This window comes from Podarcis filfolensis (assembly GCF_964270895.1).
Source record: "Podarcis filfolensis genome assembly, chromosome: 10".
In the NCBI taxonomy this organism is placed as follows: Eukaryota; Metazoa; Chordata; class Lepidosauria; order Squamata; family Lacertidae; genus Podarcis; species Podarcis filfolensis.
The window spans coordinates 61664182-61681555 of record NC_139612.1 but is presented as its reverse complement, the minus strand read 5'-3'; the positions used below and the strand labels follow the sequence as shown (position 1 = coordinate 61681555).

Here is a 17374-nt window from a genome sequence, read left to right as displayed (position 1 = left end):
CCAGCATGTCAAACTGGTTAACATCAGATAGAAAGACTGAAAGGATGCAACCCCATTTCTCAGAAACAAGCCATATATTTTATGTGGGGATTTAAAAAAAATAATTCTTTTTTTTTAAAAAGAGACAATTAATGTCAGTTTCCAAACTTTAAATTTTGATTACCAGTAGGTATGGAGAACGGCTCATTTCAGCAGCACCCAAAATTTAAGGAAGAACTTCCCAGAAAGGAAAAATTTGTACAGCAGACAAATTCATGTAAGTGGCACAATTAACACCCTAAACATTGTGGGTCGCTCACGCCCACCACACACTCACAAACAAAATCAAAACACAGACTTCATCAGTGGGTCACTGTTCCAGATGTTTATCCAATTGACACGGCAACCCCCAGCACACACTGCGTTTCTTTCAGCACAGCATCTTTATGTACGCGTGTGTGTATTTAAACACCATTTAAAAAGAGCTGAAAGCCTCTACTGTATTTTGACTTCTTTACCTCCAGTAAGGCTCTCCTTTTTTTCTTTTTTCTTTTTTTTAAAGGCTTCATGTCACACTTTTAACAAACAGTTTTATTAATTGCCAAATTCCCCCACCAACACCTCTCAAATTGTAAGGGCTTAAATTTTTTTTTAATTACATTTTAATCAATAAAGTGAGCAAAATCAGAAAAATGCCTTTGGAATCCATGTCTGCCTTTTCCAGGAATGGGGTAAATCGGTATTTTTTTACTAAAAAAAACCCAATGAAAAAAGAGCCTTAAGAAATAAAAATTATAATTAAGCTTTTACTAAATTATATAAAATTATATTTCTTTAAAGCTATATTTGTTATGTTATACACACATACAAACACACACACACACATATGCAATGTTCAACAATTGTTACCTTAAGCTTCTGTGATTTGTAATGATGATATATTTATTTTTTTCATGTAAATTGTTTTGAAATCACTTGTGGGGGGCGAAGCAGTATATAAGCATACTAAATAAAAACAGTGGCAAATATTGCCAAAATACACACACACAAAAAACAACCCACCATCAATCCAAGTTGTTAAAAACTGCAATGAAGCTTACAATTTTGATCTAATCCATACACTGCTACAGCATGAAGTATTTGTCCTGGGATACATCAAATGTCAATAATATAAGCTACTGTATCACTGCAATCCTATGTACTATATACACACACACCCCTTAGTATAACAAACAATGGGAATGAAGAAGGCAGATGAGAGGGATAAAGGAAGAAACAGATAAGGAGGTAAAATAGACACTCCTCAGAGAATCCCTTTTTATGACCCCTTAACCTCCCGAAATCCCACTGCTAGGGGGCAATCAGGTGCCAAGATCTGCCAAGATGAACAGCCTAGGATGAAGTGGATCTCTCGTTCAGCTGGCATGAAATCCTCAACCCCAGCTCAGCTGAAGATACACCTGCAAAACTTGCTCATCCCAGCTCAGCTGGGGCCCGGCCCATTGAAGATGGCTGAGCCGAGGCTGTTTAAGCCCCGCAAAAGGGGCAGGACTTAAGCTGGATTCTCCGCTGGCCACAATATTTTAAAGGCTTGTTTTCCCTCTGCCAGGCTTAGGCAAAGCAGCAGCAGCAGTCCTGCTATTGAATGGGCTTTGGATCGGGTGCTGTGCATAGGATTGCTCCCCAAGTGTAATTCGCCCTGTTTACCCAATCTCCCATTTCCCTCTCCTTCGCCTGTGTCAAATTTTTAAGACTGCGAGACACTTCGGGACAGGGACCTCTCATCTCATACTTTTGCAAAGCGCTGTGTACACTGAGAGCATAAACGCAAAAAGAAACGGTCATTAGTTTGCACACTGTACTGCCAGAAAATCCCTTTCTAATCTCTGATCAGGTATTTACCCGGAAGCCTGGGCCCTAAATTTCAGCTTTCCTTGGTGTGTGGTAGTGGGCACAAAAGGAAGCCATTCACATTAACAGATGGCAAAAGCTCAGTGATAGATTTCATGTTTTGTATTCATAATGCCTCAGGTTCAATTCCTACCTGATCCTTTTAACTGGCAATGGGAAATCCCTTTGCTGGAGACCCTAGAGTTGAAGTGGCATTTGTAGTTCAGATGTTGCTGTACTACAATTCCCATTATATCCGGCTACAGAGGTTGATGGAGTCCAACCCACCAATTTGCCCCAGAGAGCTGCTGTTAGTCGGGGTACAACAATACTGGGCTTGATGGACACAACAAGGCTGACCTGCCAGAAAGCAACTTGTGGTGAACTCATAATATGGAAACCAAACAATACATGCAACGATATCTGCCCACATTTTTCCATCACTAAGCCTATCTTCAAGTTTCCCTGCCACCTCTTTGAAATTGCCAGATCCTTGGGAGCAACAGCCTGCCATGGTACTTCTGTTAAGATATCATGTATGGGTGGCATAGTACCAATAATAATCATTTGCACAATGCAGCTTTCAAGCCCAGCCATGGGAAATCAAACCTAAGATCAAATGCTAGGAACGTAGGAAGTTGGGTTATACCAAGCCAGACCACTCAATATTGTCTGCACTGACTGCCAGTAGCTCTCTAACTGGAGACGCAGGAGACTGAAATCACCTGTGTGCAAAGAGTTGCTCTACCACTGAACAAAAAGAAGATAATGCTATTCTAGGCTGCATCAACAGAAGTGCAGCGTCCAGGTTAATGGAGGTAATAGTACCGCTCTATCATGCCTTGGCCAGACCACACCTGTAGTACTGTGTCAGTTCTGGGCACCACAATTTAAGAAGGATATTGACAAGCTAGAACATTTGCAGGGGAGGGCAACCAAGATGATCAGAGGTCTGGAGACCAAGCCTTATGAGGAATGGTTGAGAGAGTTGGGAATGTTTAGCCTGGAAAAGAGGAGACTGAGAAAAGATAGGGTAAAGGTAAAGGGACCCCTGACCGTTGGGTCCAGTTGTGGACGACTCTGGGGTTGTGGCGCTCATCTCGCTTTGCTGGCCGAGGGAGCCGGCGTACAGCTTCCGGGTCATGTGGCCAGCATGACTAAACCGCTTCTGGCAAACCAGAGCAGCGCACGGAAACACCATTTACCTTCCCGCCAGAGCAGTACCTATTTATCTACTTGCACTTTTTGACGTGCTTTCAAACTGCTAGGTTGGCAGGAGCTGGGACTGAGCAACGGGAGCTCACCCTGTCACAGGGATTTGAACTGCCGACCTTCCGATCGGCAAGCCCTAGGCTCTGTGGCCACCCGCAGCACCACCCACGTCCCTGTATAGCCATCTTCAAATATCTAAAGGGAAGGATGGAGCAAGCTTGTTTTCTCCTGCCCCGGAGGCAACGGCTTGAACCAATGGCTTCAATTTACAAGAAAGGAGATTCTGACTAAAGATCAGGAATAACTTTCTGACAGTAAGAGCTGCTTGACAGTGGAAAGGTCTCCCTCGGAAGGTGGTGGACTCTCCTTCCATGGAGATTTTTAAGCAGAGGTTGGATGGCCACCTGTCATGAAAGCTTTAGATGAGATTCCTGCGTTGCAGGGGGGTTAATTCTCAAGACCCCTTAAACTCTATTATGATCCTTCCACATATCACATCCCCATCCACAACTAAGCCCAAACACTGCATTCCTCCTTGTTAGTTTTGGTTCTACCATTCCAATCCTCGCTCTCTTCTTTTCCCCCGTTGTCAAGCCTCAGATGAGACCTAGACAATTTGTGACAAGCCACGGGGACAGCAGCACACCAGCCAGGTACTGTGACCTGCCAAATGTCCGGCAATGTCCTTCTCTGGTGATCCCAGGCAGGTAGCACAACCAGGAACCTCAGCAAACTCACAAAAAGGGCTGCATTCGACTTGAGGAGTCACAACTACAATAGGCTTAGTTTCAATTGCAATTTCCTTCAGGCAGGGACCCTTCCTTGTTTCTTCCTGTAATGCACCACAAACCTTGATGCTAAGAGTAAATATATCGGAGAGGCGAGGAGACAAAAACACTTCCAGCTCCAGCTGTGTAATATCAAAAGCAGAATTACCTCTACCGAATCTACTTGTGTGGATGGCAGATCTAAAGCCCATGAGTGGTTAATGGCAATAATTCATTACATCTTTGCTCTTCCTACTTTTTGGTTGAAACCTTTTGCAAAAACTTGCTGCAGATGAACAAAATTAGACGCTGAACAATGCAACCATCCCTTGTGCCTCGTTTTGCGACTACGGCCTCTGCTCCTCAAAATGCATGTACCGTGGCATACAGAAAATAATTCCAGCATCACTGTTCATCATAAGGAAGGAGTCACAATCTTTTCAGATTTCAGATCTCCCAACCCTCCTCAAGTTAGAAAAGTACACTTAGAAGTCAACTTTTCGGCCCATTCAGAAACAATCATTTATCAAAATAACATTATAATCTATACTTAATTAGCATGACAGTGTAGGTTTTCTTTTTAGGGAATGTAGTCCTCATTTCAAGAGGGCAATGGAATTCAAATTAGGAGATCCTGCAGTAACACTGTTATTTCAATCACTTGGGCATATTGTTTTTCTGACTATTCAGACCCTGAACTTTTTGTATGTCTATGCAGTAAAATCCAGTTGTTTCACAGGCCTGAAAGAGTTACCATATCGCAAGGTGGGGATTTTTGTTTGTTTGTTTTTGTGGGGGTGTCATCTTTAAGACTGCATCTTTCTCTACCTCCTACAAACATTCACTTTCAAATAATAAATGTTTGTTTACAAAAATACACCAAGGCACACATTCTGCCATTGTACCCTCATCCTCTATATCAGGGCTAACACCGACGGTGCTGATTCTCAATGCAATAGTTTCATATTTTAAAACCAACATTTACAAAACCTTGTGTGTGTGGTGCCGGGGCGGGGGGGAGGGAGGCACAATTTACAAATCTAAATCAATGAGTTTAAAGTATAATTTAAATACTGTACTACACTATGAATGCAGCATTTAGCAGAGATCTGTTCATAACCCACAATTATCCATTTCTTCCCTTCGCAAATGACAAGTCTGTTTTGCGGTCAACAAGCCGAAAGGAACAAGTCGCCCTAGAATTCCTGAAGATGTAAGCGGCGGCGATTTGAGTTCTCTGTATCGATCAGGGACCCTCAAAATGTCCTGCAAACTCATAAACTATAAGTCACTCAACAGCACTGATGTTTGACACCTCTCATTTCATGCCTCTTGTATCCTTAACTCCATACATTATGAAATAAGGCGATCTCAGAAGCTGTTGTAAGCAAATGACAGCAGCCGGAATAGAGTTTTACAGACCACATTGAAGCGATTAAATACAAACATGTTTTCTCGAAAGTCACCGTTATCTAAAGTGCTACAGAAAGTAGTGGGAAGGTCCTGGCAGTAGCACATTAAAATTTCAAAACAAAATAAAGCTCGAATCACCTGCCATTCAATAATAGTCTCTTTTGACATAATTTATTTTTAAAAAAATAATGTGGGGTTTCATGCTTTAACATGCTTCACATAACACGGCAGAACACAGGAATCCAGGTCGGTTTCCCAAGTTTTTCTTCATGTTGTTTTCACTTTGAAAGTGTGCTGAATATAAATTTTATTCCAGAATTTTTTTAAACAAATTGCACTTGTGGCAAATTAAACCTCAAAGATGTATAGCTGAGAAAATGTCCCGAGCAACCACAAAACCATGTAAATCTACCCAATCCAAGAGGAGTGGGGGGGGGACCCTGCGATCCACACCAAATGGTTTGATGTCATTGCCTGGAAAATAGCCACTTTTGCTTCCAAGGACACAAAAATATCCCTTTGGTTGACAATACTAAACTTTATTCGCACAGAGTTAACTAGCACCTGACACCAAGTACATTTCAATGAGAAAAAAATCCCATGGGTTTAACTGATCCTACTTCCAAGTAAGTGTGTTTTGGATCTCAGGCTACCTAAAACCTCCCCCCTTGATTCGAAAACAATTCCTAGGATGTAAGTCTCATTAAAAATAACTGAGAATTACTTCCACACTACATTATTAAGATTTGAGTTTGAGTGCAATACTGAAAGTGTTCGTGCCACGACGAAAGAAGACATCACCCTTGCAGAATCTACTGAAAAATATTATTCCATCTTGCCATCCGGGTGAACTAAACAACAAACCACTTATACTTGGATTAAATAGGACTACCAAGACTGGTTCTTCGCATGCCAAGTGAAAGGCTTATGAACTGAGCTTGCCTGCAAGTACAGCTGTGATCCTATACACATTTACTTGAAGTTCAGTGTGGCTTACTTCCAAGAAAACATGTTGAGGCTCAAGCTACAAGTTCACTTAGGATCTGGACCTTGGTGTCTTCAAAATCCATGGGCAAGAACTTTAAATGCTCGAAAACAGAGTTAAATGTGAATACCTCAGCTCCACCGAGTTGTGTATCACACTGCAGGTCTTTTTAAAAAAGGAATTCAGGCTAACTCAAATGCAATGTTATGTTTCCAGGGTGTTTATTTTCAACGTTTCCCCTTGTTTCACAAAGAAACTCAGTTTCTACACAGATTTCCACAAGTTACGGAAAAGTTTCCAAAACATCTTAACCTTCCGATTCCCACAACGTTTTCTTCTTCTGCAGCCAAACTCAAATAAATAGAAGCTGCGCATCCACTGTAAAAAAAAAAATTGAGGCGATACTGGACAGAATGTAAGCTGTCTCATCTGCAGAATCCAAAATGCAAGATTAAAAGCTAGGTGTGCAAAAGTGGCAGCTGCGCCATTATGGGCCTCAAAGTTAAAAGGATGCATTCAAACTATTCGGCACGAAACATGGCCCAAACATAACAGCACTGAACATCTGTTCTTTCTGTAGTGAAGACGTGCCTTAAAGGAACACTGGACATTAAACACAGCAACATCTCTAGGACTCCAATGTGCACAGAACCGTACAGATGAAGAACAGCAACTACACTTTTCTTTAGAAAGAAAAATCATACGAACATCTGTTTTCCCAGTTCCCAGCTGAGCAATTATTCTCCGCATCATCTTCGGAGAGAGATTTTAAATTATGCAATGCACATGGTCACCCACACAACAGAATATGGTCCTGTCCAAAACAAAAGCCAAAAAAAATGCAAGAGGAGGAACGCGAACGGCCAAATGGTTGTCGAAATGTCTGGTCCCTTCTGCGTCAGTGCCTTTTTAAATTACTATTCTGGGATGCCGAGAACCGTGGTTTCTGCTTTCAAGGGAGAACTGGGATGGCGAGTGCAAAAAAAAGTTTGAACGCGTAGAAGTTTCCTTCCCAAAGTTGTGCGCGCCCCTTGCCAAGAATAAAAAGCAGCAGTGGGCTTTTGCAAAAGTCTCTTTTCTCTCTCACTCCTGCTCCCCATCCCGCCCGCACACACCCCTCTCCATCCAAGAGCCCCTCTGCCATCCCCCCGTCCATCTCCCCTTACCTGCTCTCGGGGGATGCAAGGCAAGGAGGTCCTGCGATGGGACTTATTGCCGCAGCCAGCCATCTCGGCGGAGATCATCGAACTGGATCTCCTCCTGCGCTTAAAAACCGGCACCTCTTCCTTGGCCGGCCGGGCAGCAGCAGCAGCAGCGCCACAGCCCGCTCCTTCCGCCCCTTCGGTGCCTTCCTCCTCCTCCTCCGCCTCCTCCTGTTTCCCGGCGGCGCGGCAGCGGCGCAAGGCGTGGCGCGCGTAGCCTGCGCCAAGGATGCCCAGCAAAGCGAGCAGATAAGCCAGGTAAGGTCTCCAAGGCGCGCGGATGCTCTCCAGGGAGGCGAGCGAGGCGATCCGCAGGGCGCTAGTCAAGGCGATCATCAGCACGCCGTGGCGGAGCCGCAGCGCCAGCCATGTCCCGCCGGCCAAGCAGCCCAGCACCACCCCAGTGGCGGCCAGCGAGAGCAGGCGCTCCTCCCCGGGGGCCAAGGCCAGCTGCGCGAGCGCTTCCCCAACGCAGCAGGCGGCCACGAGCAGCGCCGCCGTGCGCAAGCGGACCCCGGCGCGCAGCAAGGCCCAGCCCAGCCAGAAATAGGCGGCCAGGAGGAGGCAGCACAGCGCCGAGCCCGGGATCGGGGGCCAGCTCGCACCTGGGCCGGGCGCCCCGTCGCCCTCAGCGGCCTCTCCTCCTCCTTCTTCTTCCGCCTCTTCCTCGCCGGCGCTGCGCACCAAGCGGGTCCCGAGCGCCAAGAGCAGAGCCAGCGAGCCTGCGCCCAGAGCGCAGGAAAGTTTGCAGCACGTCCAGACCTTGGGAAGAGCCTCTTCTTCGCCACTCCTCCAGCCTCCTACCCGATGGGGATGATGGTCATTCTTCTCAGTGCTGCTGCTCTCCGCTTCCTCCGGCCCAGCAGAGGAACAGCAGCCGTTGCAACCGGCGCCTAAGGCTCCCTCTGCCGCCGCTGCAGGCGGAGAGTTTTTCTCCTCGCCCGAGCTCCAGCTGCCTTGGCTTCGGACCCTGCTCGCACAGTCGCTGCTCCCAGCCATAGCGAGAGGTCTTTTCCTTCTCTCCCTTCCCACTTTCTCTCCAGGTGGGGGAAGAAATGCAACTCCCAACCCCTTCCCACCCCACCTAATACTTTTATTTGCTAGTTTTCCACGCACGCAAGTATAGCGATGTCCCCAAACAGCGCCCTTGCAAGGGGAGGGAATTACCAAAAAAGTGTCCCGAAATATATTTTCCCCCCTCCCCTAAAAAACAAAAGCCAAGCTGGAGTAGTTTTGAGGGGCTACGTGCAAAAGAAGCGAATGTTGTTGCTGTAAAAGTGGAAACAATGGTAATTCAGGAGGAGTTGGGCTCAAGAGCGTTGTAACGCGTATCAAAGGGTTGGGAAAATCCAGTCTCCTCCAGCCCAGGTTTTGTTCTGTTTTTTGAAAGAAGGCAACCCAAGACCCTAAGTACTGCAGAAAGCTGGCCAGGCATGGGGCTTTCTATATCCGGGAGGGTTGCAGGCTGATGTTCCTCTTAGGCCATGGGTGCTGCGGGGCGCCCTCGCCGCTCGGCCCGGGGAGGAGGCGCGCAGGGCGGGCGGGCCGGAGGCTGCTGCTGCTGGGAATTCCTTCCCTCTCCCGCCGCCTTTCTTCCCCGCGCCGCCGCCGCCGCTTCCTTGGTGCTGCCGCTCCGCGCGCCTTTCTCACTCCGCCTTCCTGCTGGGGCGATCCTTGCCGGCGGGGTCCCGAGCAGAAGCCGCCGATCGCCGCCGCCCCCCATGGCTGGGGACGAGGAGGAGGCGGCTGCCGCTCATCGCAGGAGCCGAAGGTGGGGGAACGGCAGCCGATGCAAAGCGGGAAAGTTTTGGAGGGCTGCGCAGGAGAGCAAGCCCCAGACGGGGGGGTGGGGGTGGAGAAACCTCTTCCTCCTTCGCTTCGTGCGGTGCCTTTGCAAAACGAAAAGGTCCCGGTGAGATCGGCGAGCCGCGAAGAAGAAAGCTCGAGCGAGCAGACCTGGCGAGGATTTTCTAGCCTCTTTCTTCCTCCCCCACCCTGGGTCGGTGGGAGGAAGGGGGCTCGGAGAGGAAAGGCGTTAGCCCCCGCCCCTCTTTTTCCCCCCTCTCCTTTTCGTGCAAGCGTGCACCAGCTCCTGTTCGAGAGGGGAGGGAGCCAGAGGATCGGGCAGTGTTTGCTGCTAGTCTTTGCACTGCTCTGCAAACCGGGTGAGTGAGGAACTAAAGGAGAGAGAGAGACTCAGATAGCACATGGATTTCCCGTTGGTTGGCACCTCCACCACAGCCTCCAGGCAGCGAGAGCACCTCGTGGTGCTGCTGCTACAGGTCACAGTCAAATTACCTTGTCCTAAGCACTCCTACTCTTGGGAAGGAGGGACTGGCATGTTCAGGTTGTACTAACCACGTGTGGGATGGGGCTTATCATCACAGATCCACGCACACTTACCTGGAGGGTATTTACACACTTTTTTGGGGGGGTTGTTTCTGTGCAATTGTCCTTGGGCATTGCTTTCGGTGCCAACTGGCAGAGCTTTCTGCAAAGGGTGCCCATTTATTTCGACAGGCATCTGCACCTCCACACTCTGCACAAGACAGGCCTACAAGGAAAAATGGTGCAAATAACTGCGTGCAATGTTTGCTTAGTAAGTTCCACGGGGCTCACTTGGCACAGGGTTGCAGGTGCAGCAGGGCATTTGCCTGCCTTCTTCCCAAGAATTAAGCCCCTAATCAGGCCAGTGACCCGCCTAGTCCAGCAACCTGTTCTTGCAGTGGCTGGTCTAGGTGTTTATGGGGAGTGCAAACAGCCTCTGAGTGCAGCAGGCCTCTCCCCACCTGCAGTTGCCAGCAATTCATACTCCTTCCCCACTCCTAGCAGTAGAGGCAGACCATAGTCATCATGTCCAGTAGCAATTGATGATGATGATGCTTTATTTATATGCTGTCCATCTGACTGGGTTGCCCTAGCCACTCTGTGCAGCTTCCAGCAAAATATAAAACCACGGTAAAACATCAAACATTAAAAACTTCCCTATAAACTTCAGATGTCTTCTAAAAATCAGATAGCCTTGTCTTCCAGGATTTAAAATCCTCTTTTAAAGCCATCCAAGTTGGTGGCCATCACTGCCTCTTCAAGGAGCAGATCCCATAGTTTAGCAATGCACTGCGTGAATCAGAATTGTTGAGTTGGAAGGGATCACAAGGGTCATCTTGTCCAACCCCCTGCAATGCAGGAGTCTTTTGCCCAATGTGGGGCTTGAACCAACAAGCCTGAGATGAAGAGTCTTTTCTTTGGTCTGTCCTGAATCTTCCAACATTCAGCTGCATTAGATATCCCCAAGTTCTTCTTCTATGGTGATCACTCGTAGCCGAATAAGATTGTCTTCCATAAACCCAGTTCTAACAGTGAGTCCATAAGTGACTGTGGAGGCCAATGCTGGATCCACACATCCTTCCACAGTGGGGACATTGGTTTCTGGGTGGGAGTTGATCATGGTGTGGATTTGCCAAGCATGCCTTCCTCTTAGCACATTTCTCCCTTGCGTCCTGAGTTCAAGTGTCTTCAAAGCCCATGATACCTTTGGTAAGGGCTGTTCTCCAATTGGAGCGCTCGCAGGCAAGTGTTTCCCAATTGTTGGTGTTTATACTACATTTTTTAAGATTTGCCTTGAGACAATCTTAAATCCTCTTTTGTTGACCACCAGCATTACGCTTTCCATTTTTAAGACGATAATCAGGCAACCACACAACATGACCAGTCCAATGAAGTTGATGTTGAAGAGTCATTGCTTTGACACTGGTGATATTTGCCTTTTCCAGTACACTGACAATAGTTCACCTGTCTTCCCAAGTGATGTGTAAAAATTTTCAGAGACACCATTGATGGAATCTTTCAAGGAGTTAGAGATAGCGTTTCACAAGCATTCAGCAAGGTTGGTAGTACAATAGCTTTGTAAACAAGCATTTTCGTTTCCCTGCAAATGTCCCAGTCCTCAAACACTCTGCACTTCAATCTGGAGAAAGCCACACTCGCAGAACTCAGGCGATGGTGGATTTCAGCATCAATTTTGACCCTTGTGGAAAGATAACTGCCTAGGTGGGAGAAATGATCAACATTTTCCAACATTACACCACTGAGTTGGATTTGAGTTGGAGTTGGACTTGGGGACTAATCCAACAAATCCCAAAGTTCTAGTGTTTTGACAGAGGGGTGAACTTTTATTTCTCCATAACATGCATAATTCTGTGCTCTTTTATCATGTCCCCTCTTCCTCACCTTTCCTCGAACCCAGCCTTTCTCAACCTGTGGGTCTCCAGATGTTGTTGAACTACAACTCCCATCACCCCTAGCTAGCAAGGCCAGAGCTCAGGGATGATGGGAGTTGAAGTCCAACAACATCTGGGGACACACAGGTTGAGAACCGCTGCGTCTAACCTAAGAAGCCCTAAATGTCATAACCTTTCCTGAAAGGGATATAGCTTCATCTGCAGGAAGCAAGCCCACAAGAAGAGCTCTGCTGCAACAGGCCAAAGGCCAACCTAGTCTATTTCAAGTGATGATGATACTGCTTTATATGTACAGAGTAGAAGGGGGCTAAGCATATTTTATACTTCAGCACAGAAGCTTGAAACATTCTGAATGCCAAACATTTTTCGCAGAGCATCATTTGTATGAACAGTGAGCGGAACGTGAATTGAACTGCTTAGTTTTACAAAGGGACGAACTGGATTCTTTTTTTGGACAGGATGAACTTGAACTAGTTAAATGAACTTTATAAAGGCTCTGTTCCTTTTTCAGTGGTACCATTTTAACTAAACTGGAGAACCACAGCCTTCCATCCCTTAAAGGTTTGGGGCACATGCATGCGTAATAGAACCTTTCCTGCAAGTCCCGAAACACACGGGCGTTTGTTGTTTGCAGGCCTAAAGACCTTCATTCTCACAGCCACAGTCTAGGTCAACAGAGAGTAGCAATATATTTAGCACGAAACCACAGGGGGGGGGGACCTATTTGCCAGCTTGGGAACACTGAAAGCTAAGGAATCGGCCGATCGGAGAAGGGAAATTCTCTGGCCTTTCCACCCCGCAAAATAAATCTCTGGTTTTAAGATTTCAAGGTAGTTTCAGCGTCTTAATATTTATTTGTGTCTGTCTGAGGTTTTATGCCTTGTTCACTGTCTGACCCTGTAGGGTTAAAAGGACAAGAGGGGAATATGCATCTGTTCTGCTAGATGCTGTCAGAGGGCATCGTCTTAAATCGTGACTTTCCACAACCACAAGAGACAGCGGCAATGGAACAGAAAGTGGAGGTGTAAAATAATTCCCAGCACACTTGCAGCCAACACATGTTTGTCACTAGCAGCTTTCAGAACTCCTTGGGATGGCGCTGTGGAACTGAGCACTAGCTAGATCCGGTTTTTCAGGAAACCGGGATTCTGAAAAGGGCGTCCCAAAATCTCCTGGAGGAGCGGGATCAACTCCCCTTTGAGGAAAGGTTAAAATACCAGCAACTTCCCAGGTGCACACAATCAGCACATGCACTCCTGCAGATGCATGCAACATTTTCAGCGCCGAAAGGGAGCAGAAACGGGGGCCCAATGGGGCAGGGCGGTAGCAGAATGCAGGAACCCATGCTCACGTGTCCTGAAGATGCACGTGGCAGCTAGGAACAGAATAATAATAATAATTCTTTATTTATACCCCTCCCATCTGGCTGGGTTTCCCCAGCCACTCTGGGCGGCTTCCAACAGAACACTAAAATACGATAACCTATTAAACGTTAAAATCTTCCCTAAACAGGGCTGCCTTCAGATGTCTTCTAAAAATCTGGTACAGTGGTACCTCAGGTGAAGTACTTAATTCGTTCCAGAGGTCCTTTCTTAACCTGAAACTGTTCATAACCTGAAGCACCACTTTAGCTAATGGGGCCTCCTGCTTCTGCCGTGCTGCCACTGCGTGATTTCTGTTCTCATCCTGGTGCAAAATTCTTAACCCGAGGTACTATTTCTGGGTTAGCGGAGTCTGTAACCTGAAGCATATGTAACCTGAAGGATATGTAACCCGAGGTACCACTGTAGTTGTTGTTCTCTTTGACATCTGATGGGAGGGTGTTCCACAGGGCGGGTGCCACTACCGAGAAGGCCCTTTGCCTGGTTCCCTGTAACTTGGCTTCTCACAGTGAAGGAACCACCAGAAGGCCCTGGGCGCTGGACCTCAGTGTCCGTGCAGAACGATGGTGGTGGAGACGCTCCTTCAGGTAGTCCTCCTCCTGCACAAGTGGGGATTTCCCTGTATTAGGGGCTTTTTAGTTTAGGTGGGAGGTGAGCAATGGGGAGCAAAACCTGTGAATCCAATTATGTGTGAAGAAAGTGGGTAGAGATGTTTTTCTCCTTCCTAATACTAGAACCTAGCACCATCCAGTGACACTGAATGTTTGGAGATTAAGGGCAGACACAGACACTTCTTCACATGGCTGGTGAACTATGGAAGTGGCTGCTTCTTGATGGAGTGATGGCCACCAATGGGTGGTTTTAAAATTCGCGAGGATAAGGCTGTTCATGTCTGCTAGCTGTTATGGCTGTGTGCTCCCTCTGGGTATTGGAGGGCAGTATGCCTCTTGATGCAGCTGTTGGGAATCACAGGTGGGGAGAGTAGTATTGTTCTCAAGTCCTGCTTGTGTGCCACTGTGAGAGCAGGATGCTAGATTTGGTGGGCCTTTGGCCTGACCCAGCAGAGCTCCTCTTAAGCTATTTGCCTGTACCAAAGAGCCTGGGTCTGTGCAATGGTTCCACATGGATTGTTCAGTTCGGATAAATCAGAATTAAGAGGCCATTTCACATATTATACAGAGGTGAAGCTGGGTTTGCCACCTGGTTTAAAATCGCTGCCTGATCACATCTCCTGGCCGTGCAGAAAGAGGATTGTCACAGCCACACATTGCATTTAAGACCTTAGCAGGCAAAGCAGTAGGTTCCCAGCTTGAGTCTGGGTGACTCTCAGGAATGCATAAGAAATGTGTCCCACCCGAAAAAGGAAAGGGGAAAGTACACATGAAAAGTCTTCCTGTTGTTCTATACCCAGAGGCAAAACTTTAAAAAGTTACTACTCTGTATTTGGGAGAACCAATGCACCCTAAGTGACTCAGGGTTTGTCTTTAGCCATTTTGCAAAGTATGGATGTCATTCATTCAGATTTAGTCATAGCAGGGTTTTGGGGTTTTTTAAAGCCAAAGAGGCCCCCGGAGAGGCTTGCAGTTGTGAAACAGTCCCTGCTCTCAGCTTACAATCTTAAAAAACATAGCACACAAGGAAAGGTGGTGTGGAGGGAAGAGGAAAAAAGAAAACTCAGACATTGTTCTTTTTTTTTCTTTTTTAAAAAAGTAACTGGGGTAGAAACCAGTCAGGTAGGCTGATGGAACGGCTGCCACTAGCTGACAGTTCAGGAACAACGAAAGACAGTGATCTCCCACAGGTCTGTTTCTCTTCTCCTCCTGCTCTGCATCTTGATAAAAAGGCTGCCAGCTACTGACATTTGTACTGCAGTGGAGGCTGATCCATTGGGTGAAGAGGACACTGCTTCACCAAGCGCATTCTGCACTGGCTGTCAGCCCTGTCTGTCACCTTCCTCCTCAGTATCAGTGCAGGGAGGAGGGTGGAGACAAAGCGACAATAAATTAGCCTCACCTATCGTTGGCTCTGACTGTACCTCCCTCCTTCCCTACTGGGCACCAGCCACCACTGTTGCTCCAATATAGTAATTTGGGGACTAGGTGCTAACTCTGGGCAACTCGACTTCAGATACATATTAATTTCTTTGAAAAAGTGTGCTATTTTTCATTAACACTTTGATCAATATCCTGTTCTTTTCTTTCAAGTGAACAACAGCGTGAGATGGGTGTGATGATGAGTATACTCGCTGATCACAGAGGATCATCTGTTTTTACTTGCCAGTGCAAATACAATAACGTTGTCCCAGAAATTGCTGTGAACTAACGTAAAGCCGTCAAGTGTGAATATCTTATGTGGAGAATAATGCTAGACCCAGAAAATCCAGGAAGGAAAGAAACACACTATTCAAAGAATTTAAGTTTGGCACTATTGAGGTTACGGAATTCTGCCTTATCAAATGCAAGGAGCTTCTACTCCTCAATACAGTTCGCTGTGCGTTTCACCGCTGTCTTTTAAGATAAGTCAAAAGCACTCCCTCGCCAAGACATAATTTGCGATCTATCTAGCCAAGCCCAGCCCATCAAGGGGAGGTACCTGAGTTCCAGGGGCCAAACATTCATCTCTAGGCCTCTCTCTCTCTGCCCCCCAAACTCTCCCCAGGGCACACCCTTTGCTGGCACTGCACAACACCCTAAGTGTTTTTAGCCTGGGTTCCAAGTTTATTTTTATTTATTCAAATTTGTGGATCTCACAGTGGCTCGCGACATAAAAATACAAGATGAAAACACATAATAAAAACAGGAACGAAAAACCGCAAACCAATAACCCCCCCCCCACCGCTCCCACAAACACATTTAGAAGAGTATAGAATGTTGATCGTATTTCGTTCATTTATTAAATTTGCACAGTTGTGCAGGCCAGCTTGTGACCATACAATTGGTGTACCAAATCAATTCCCCGGGTACAAATAGAGGCATTCACGGCAGCTGCTGCTGCTACCAAAAAAAACCTCCCACAAACCTCTGAATACATCGAAGTTCTGACATCATTCAGAAGTGCTCAAAGTGCAAGGGACACTTTGACTGGTTTCCAATGGCATGGGAGTAAGCAGTGGTGTTTACAACACAGTCCTGTGCACATCTACTGCAGCGAGTTCAGTGAATCCTGCTACCAGGTATGTAGTCATAGGGCTGCAACTTTAATGCTTGCTACAATGGCCTGATGGCGGCTGTTTGGCCCCGGGACTCTGCCCACCCTTTCCCTCAGACCACATCACTATGCTGCTCCATAGCTCCATTCAGCAGCAACAGCGCTGCATGGAGGTGCCAGTTGGGAAGCAGAATACTTTCCTTGTCCTGGGCTCCGGCAATCCATGCTATGCCACAGCCTCACAGGGTGGTTGTGGGGAAAACCACGTACACTGCCTTGAGCTCCTCGGAGAAAAAGGCAGTACAGTGGTACCTCGGGTTCAGTACTTAATTCATTCCGGAGGTCCGTTCTTAACCTGAAACTGTTCTTAACCTGAAGCACCACTTTAGCTAATAGGGCCTCCTGCTGCCGCCGCGCCGCCGGAGCACAATTTCTGTTCCCATCCTGAAGCAAAGTTCTTAACCTGAGGCACTATTTCTGGGTTAGCGGAGTCTGTAACCTGAAGCGTATGTAACCTGAGGTACCACTGTATGTAAATGTAAGAAATAAAACAAAGAGCTGCCTATTCAGCATGTGAATATTGCCCTGAAATTCACATCACAATGTCAGGGATGAGAAATAATTCCCGCCCCCGCCCCCTGCAGGCTCAAATGCCTAGCTTTTATGTTTTACAGTCCAAGACTCTAATCCAATTCCTTTTGTCAGCTGCCTTGAAGATACTCTCCTCTGTTCATGTTTCTTGTGAACCACCCTGTGATGTCCAGGTGAAGGGTGGTATAGAATTTGATGATGATGATGATGATGACAATGACAATGAACTAAGCCCACACTGGCAGCAAGTACTATACAGTCATACCTCATGTTGCGTCCGCTTCAGGTTACGTGTTTTCATGTTGCGTCCCGCAGCAACCTGGAAGTACCAGAATGGGTTACTTCTGGGTTTCGCTGCTCACGCATGCGCAGAAGCACTAAATTGCGCCGTGCGCAGTTGCGGCACTTCAGCTTGCATCAGTTCCGTGTTAGGGACGGGCCTCTGGAATGGATCCCATCTGTAACACAAGGTTCCACTGTATGTAACCTATCTTTATATTGCTACAACTAGACACACGATTGGCCTCAGCCCTTCAATGGACCTTTCGGAGCCGAGTCTGAAACG

The 17374-nt window shown here is 46.9% G+C and overlaps 1 protein-coding gene across 2 annotated transcripts in view; it reads right to left on the bottom strand.

The window, feature by feature from the left end:
• Positions 1–16850, bottom strand: part of PDE3A (phosphodiesterase 3A) — a 280152-nt gene extending 263302 nt beyond the window's left edge. The window contains exons 1-2 of one of the 2 annotated variants that reach the window (XM_083572596.1): positions 10849–16850; positions 7413–10262 (exon numbers count right to left, since the gene is read on the bottom strand). In XM_083572596.1, coding sequence (XP_083428722.1) covers positions 7413–8447 — 1035 coding nt within the window. In that variant the 5' untranslated portion in view covers positions 8448–10262; positions 10849–16850. Of the gene's footprint in view, positions 1–7412; positions 10716–10848 lie in introns of those variants that run through there. The other variant, XM_083572597.1, reaches the window with a different exon arrangement.
• Positions 16851–17374: the final 524 nt, after the last annotated feature.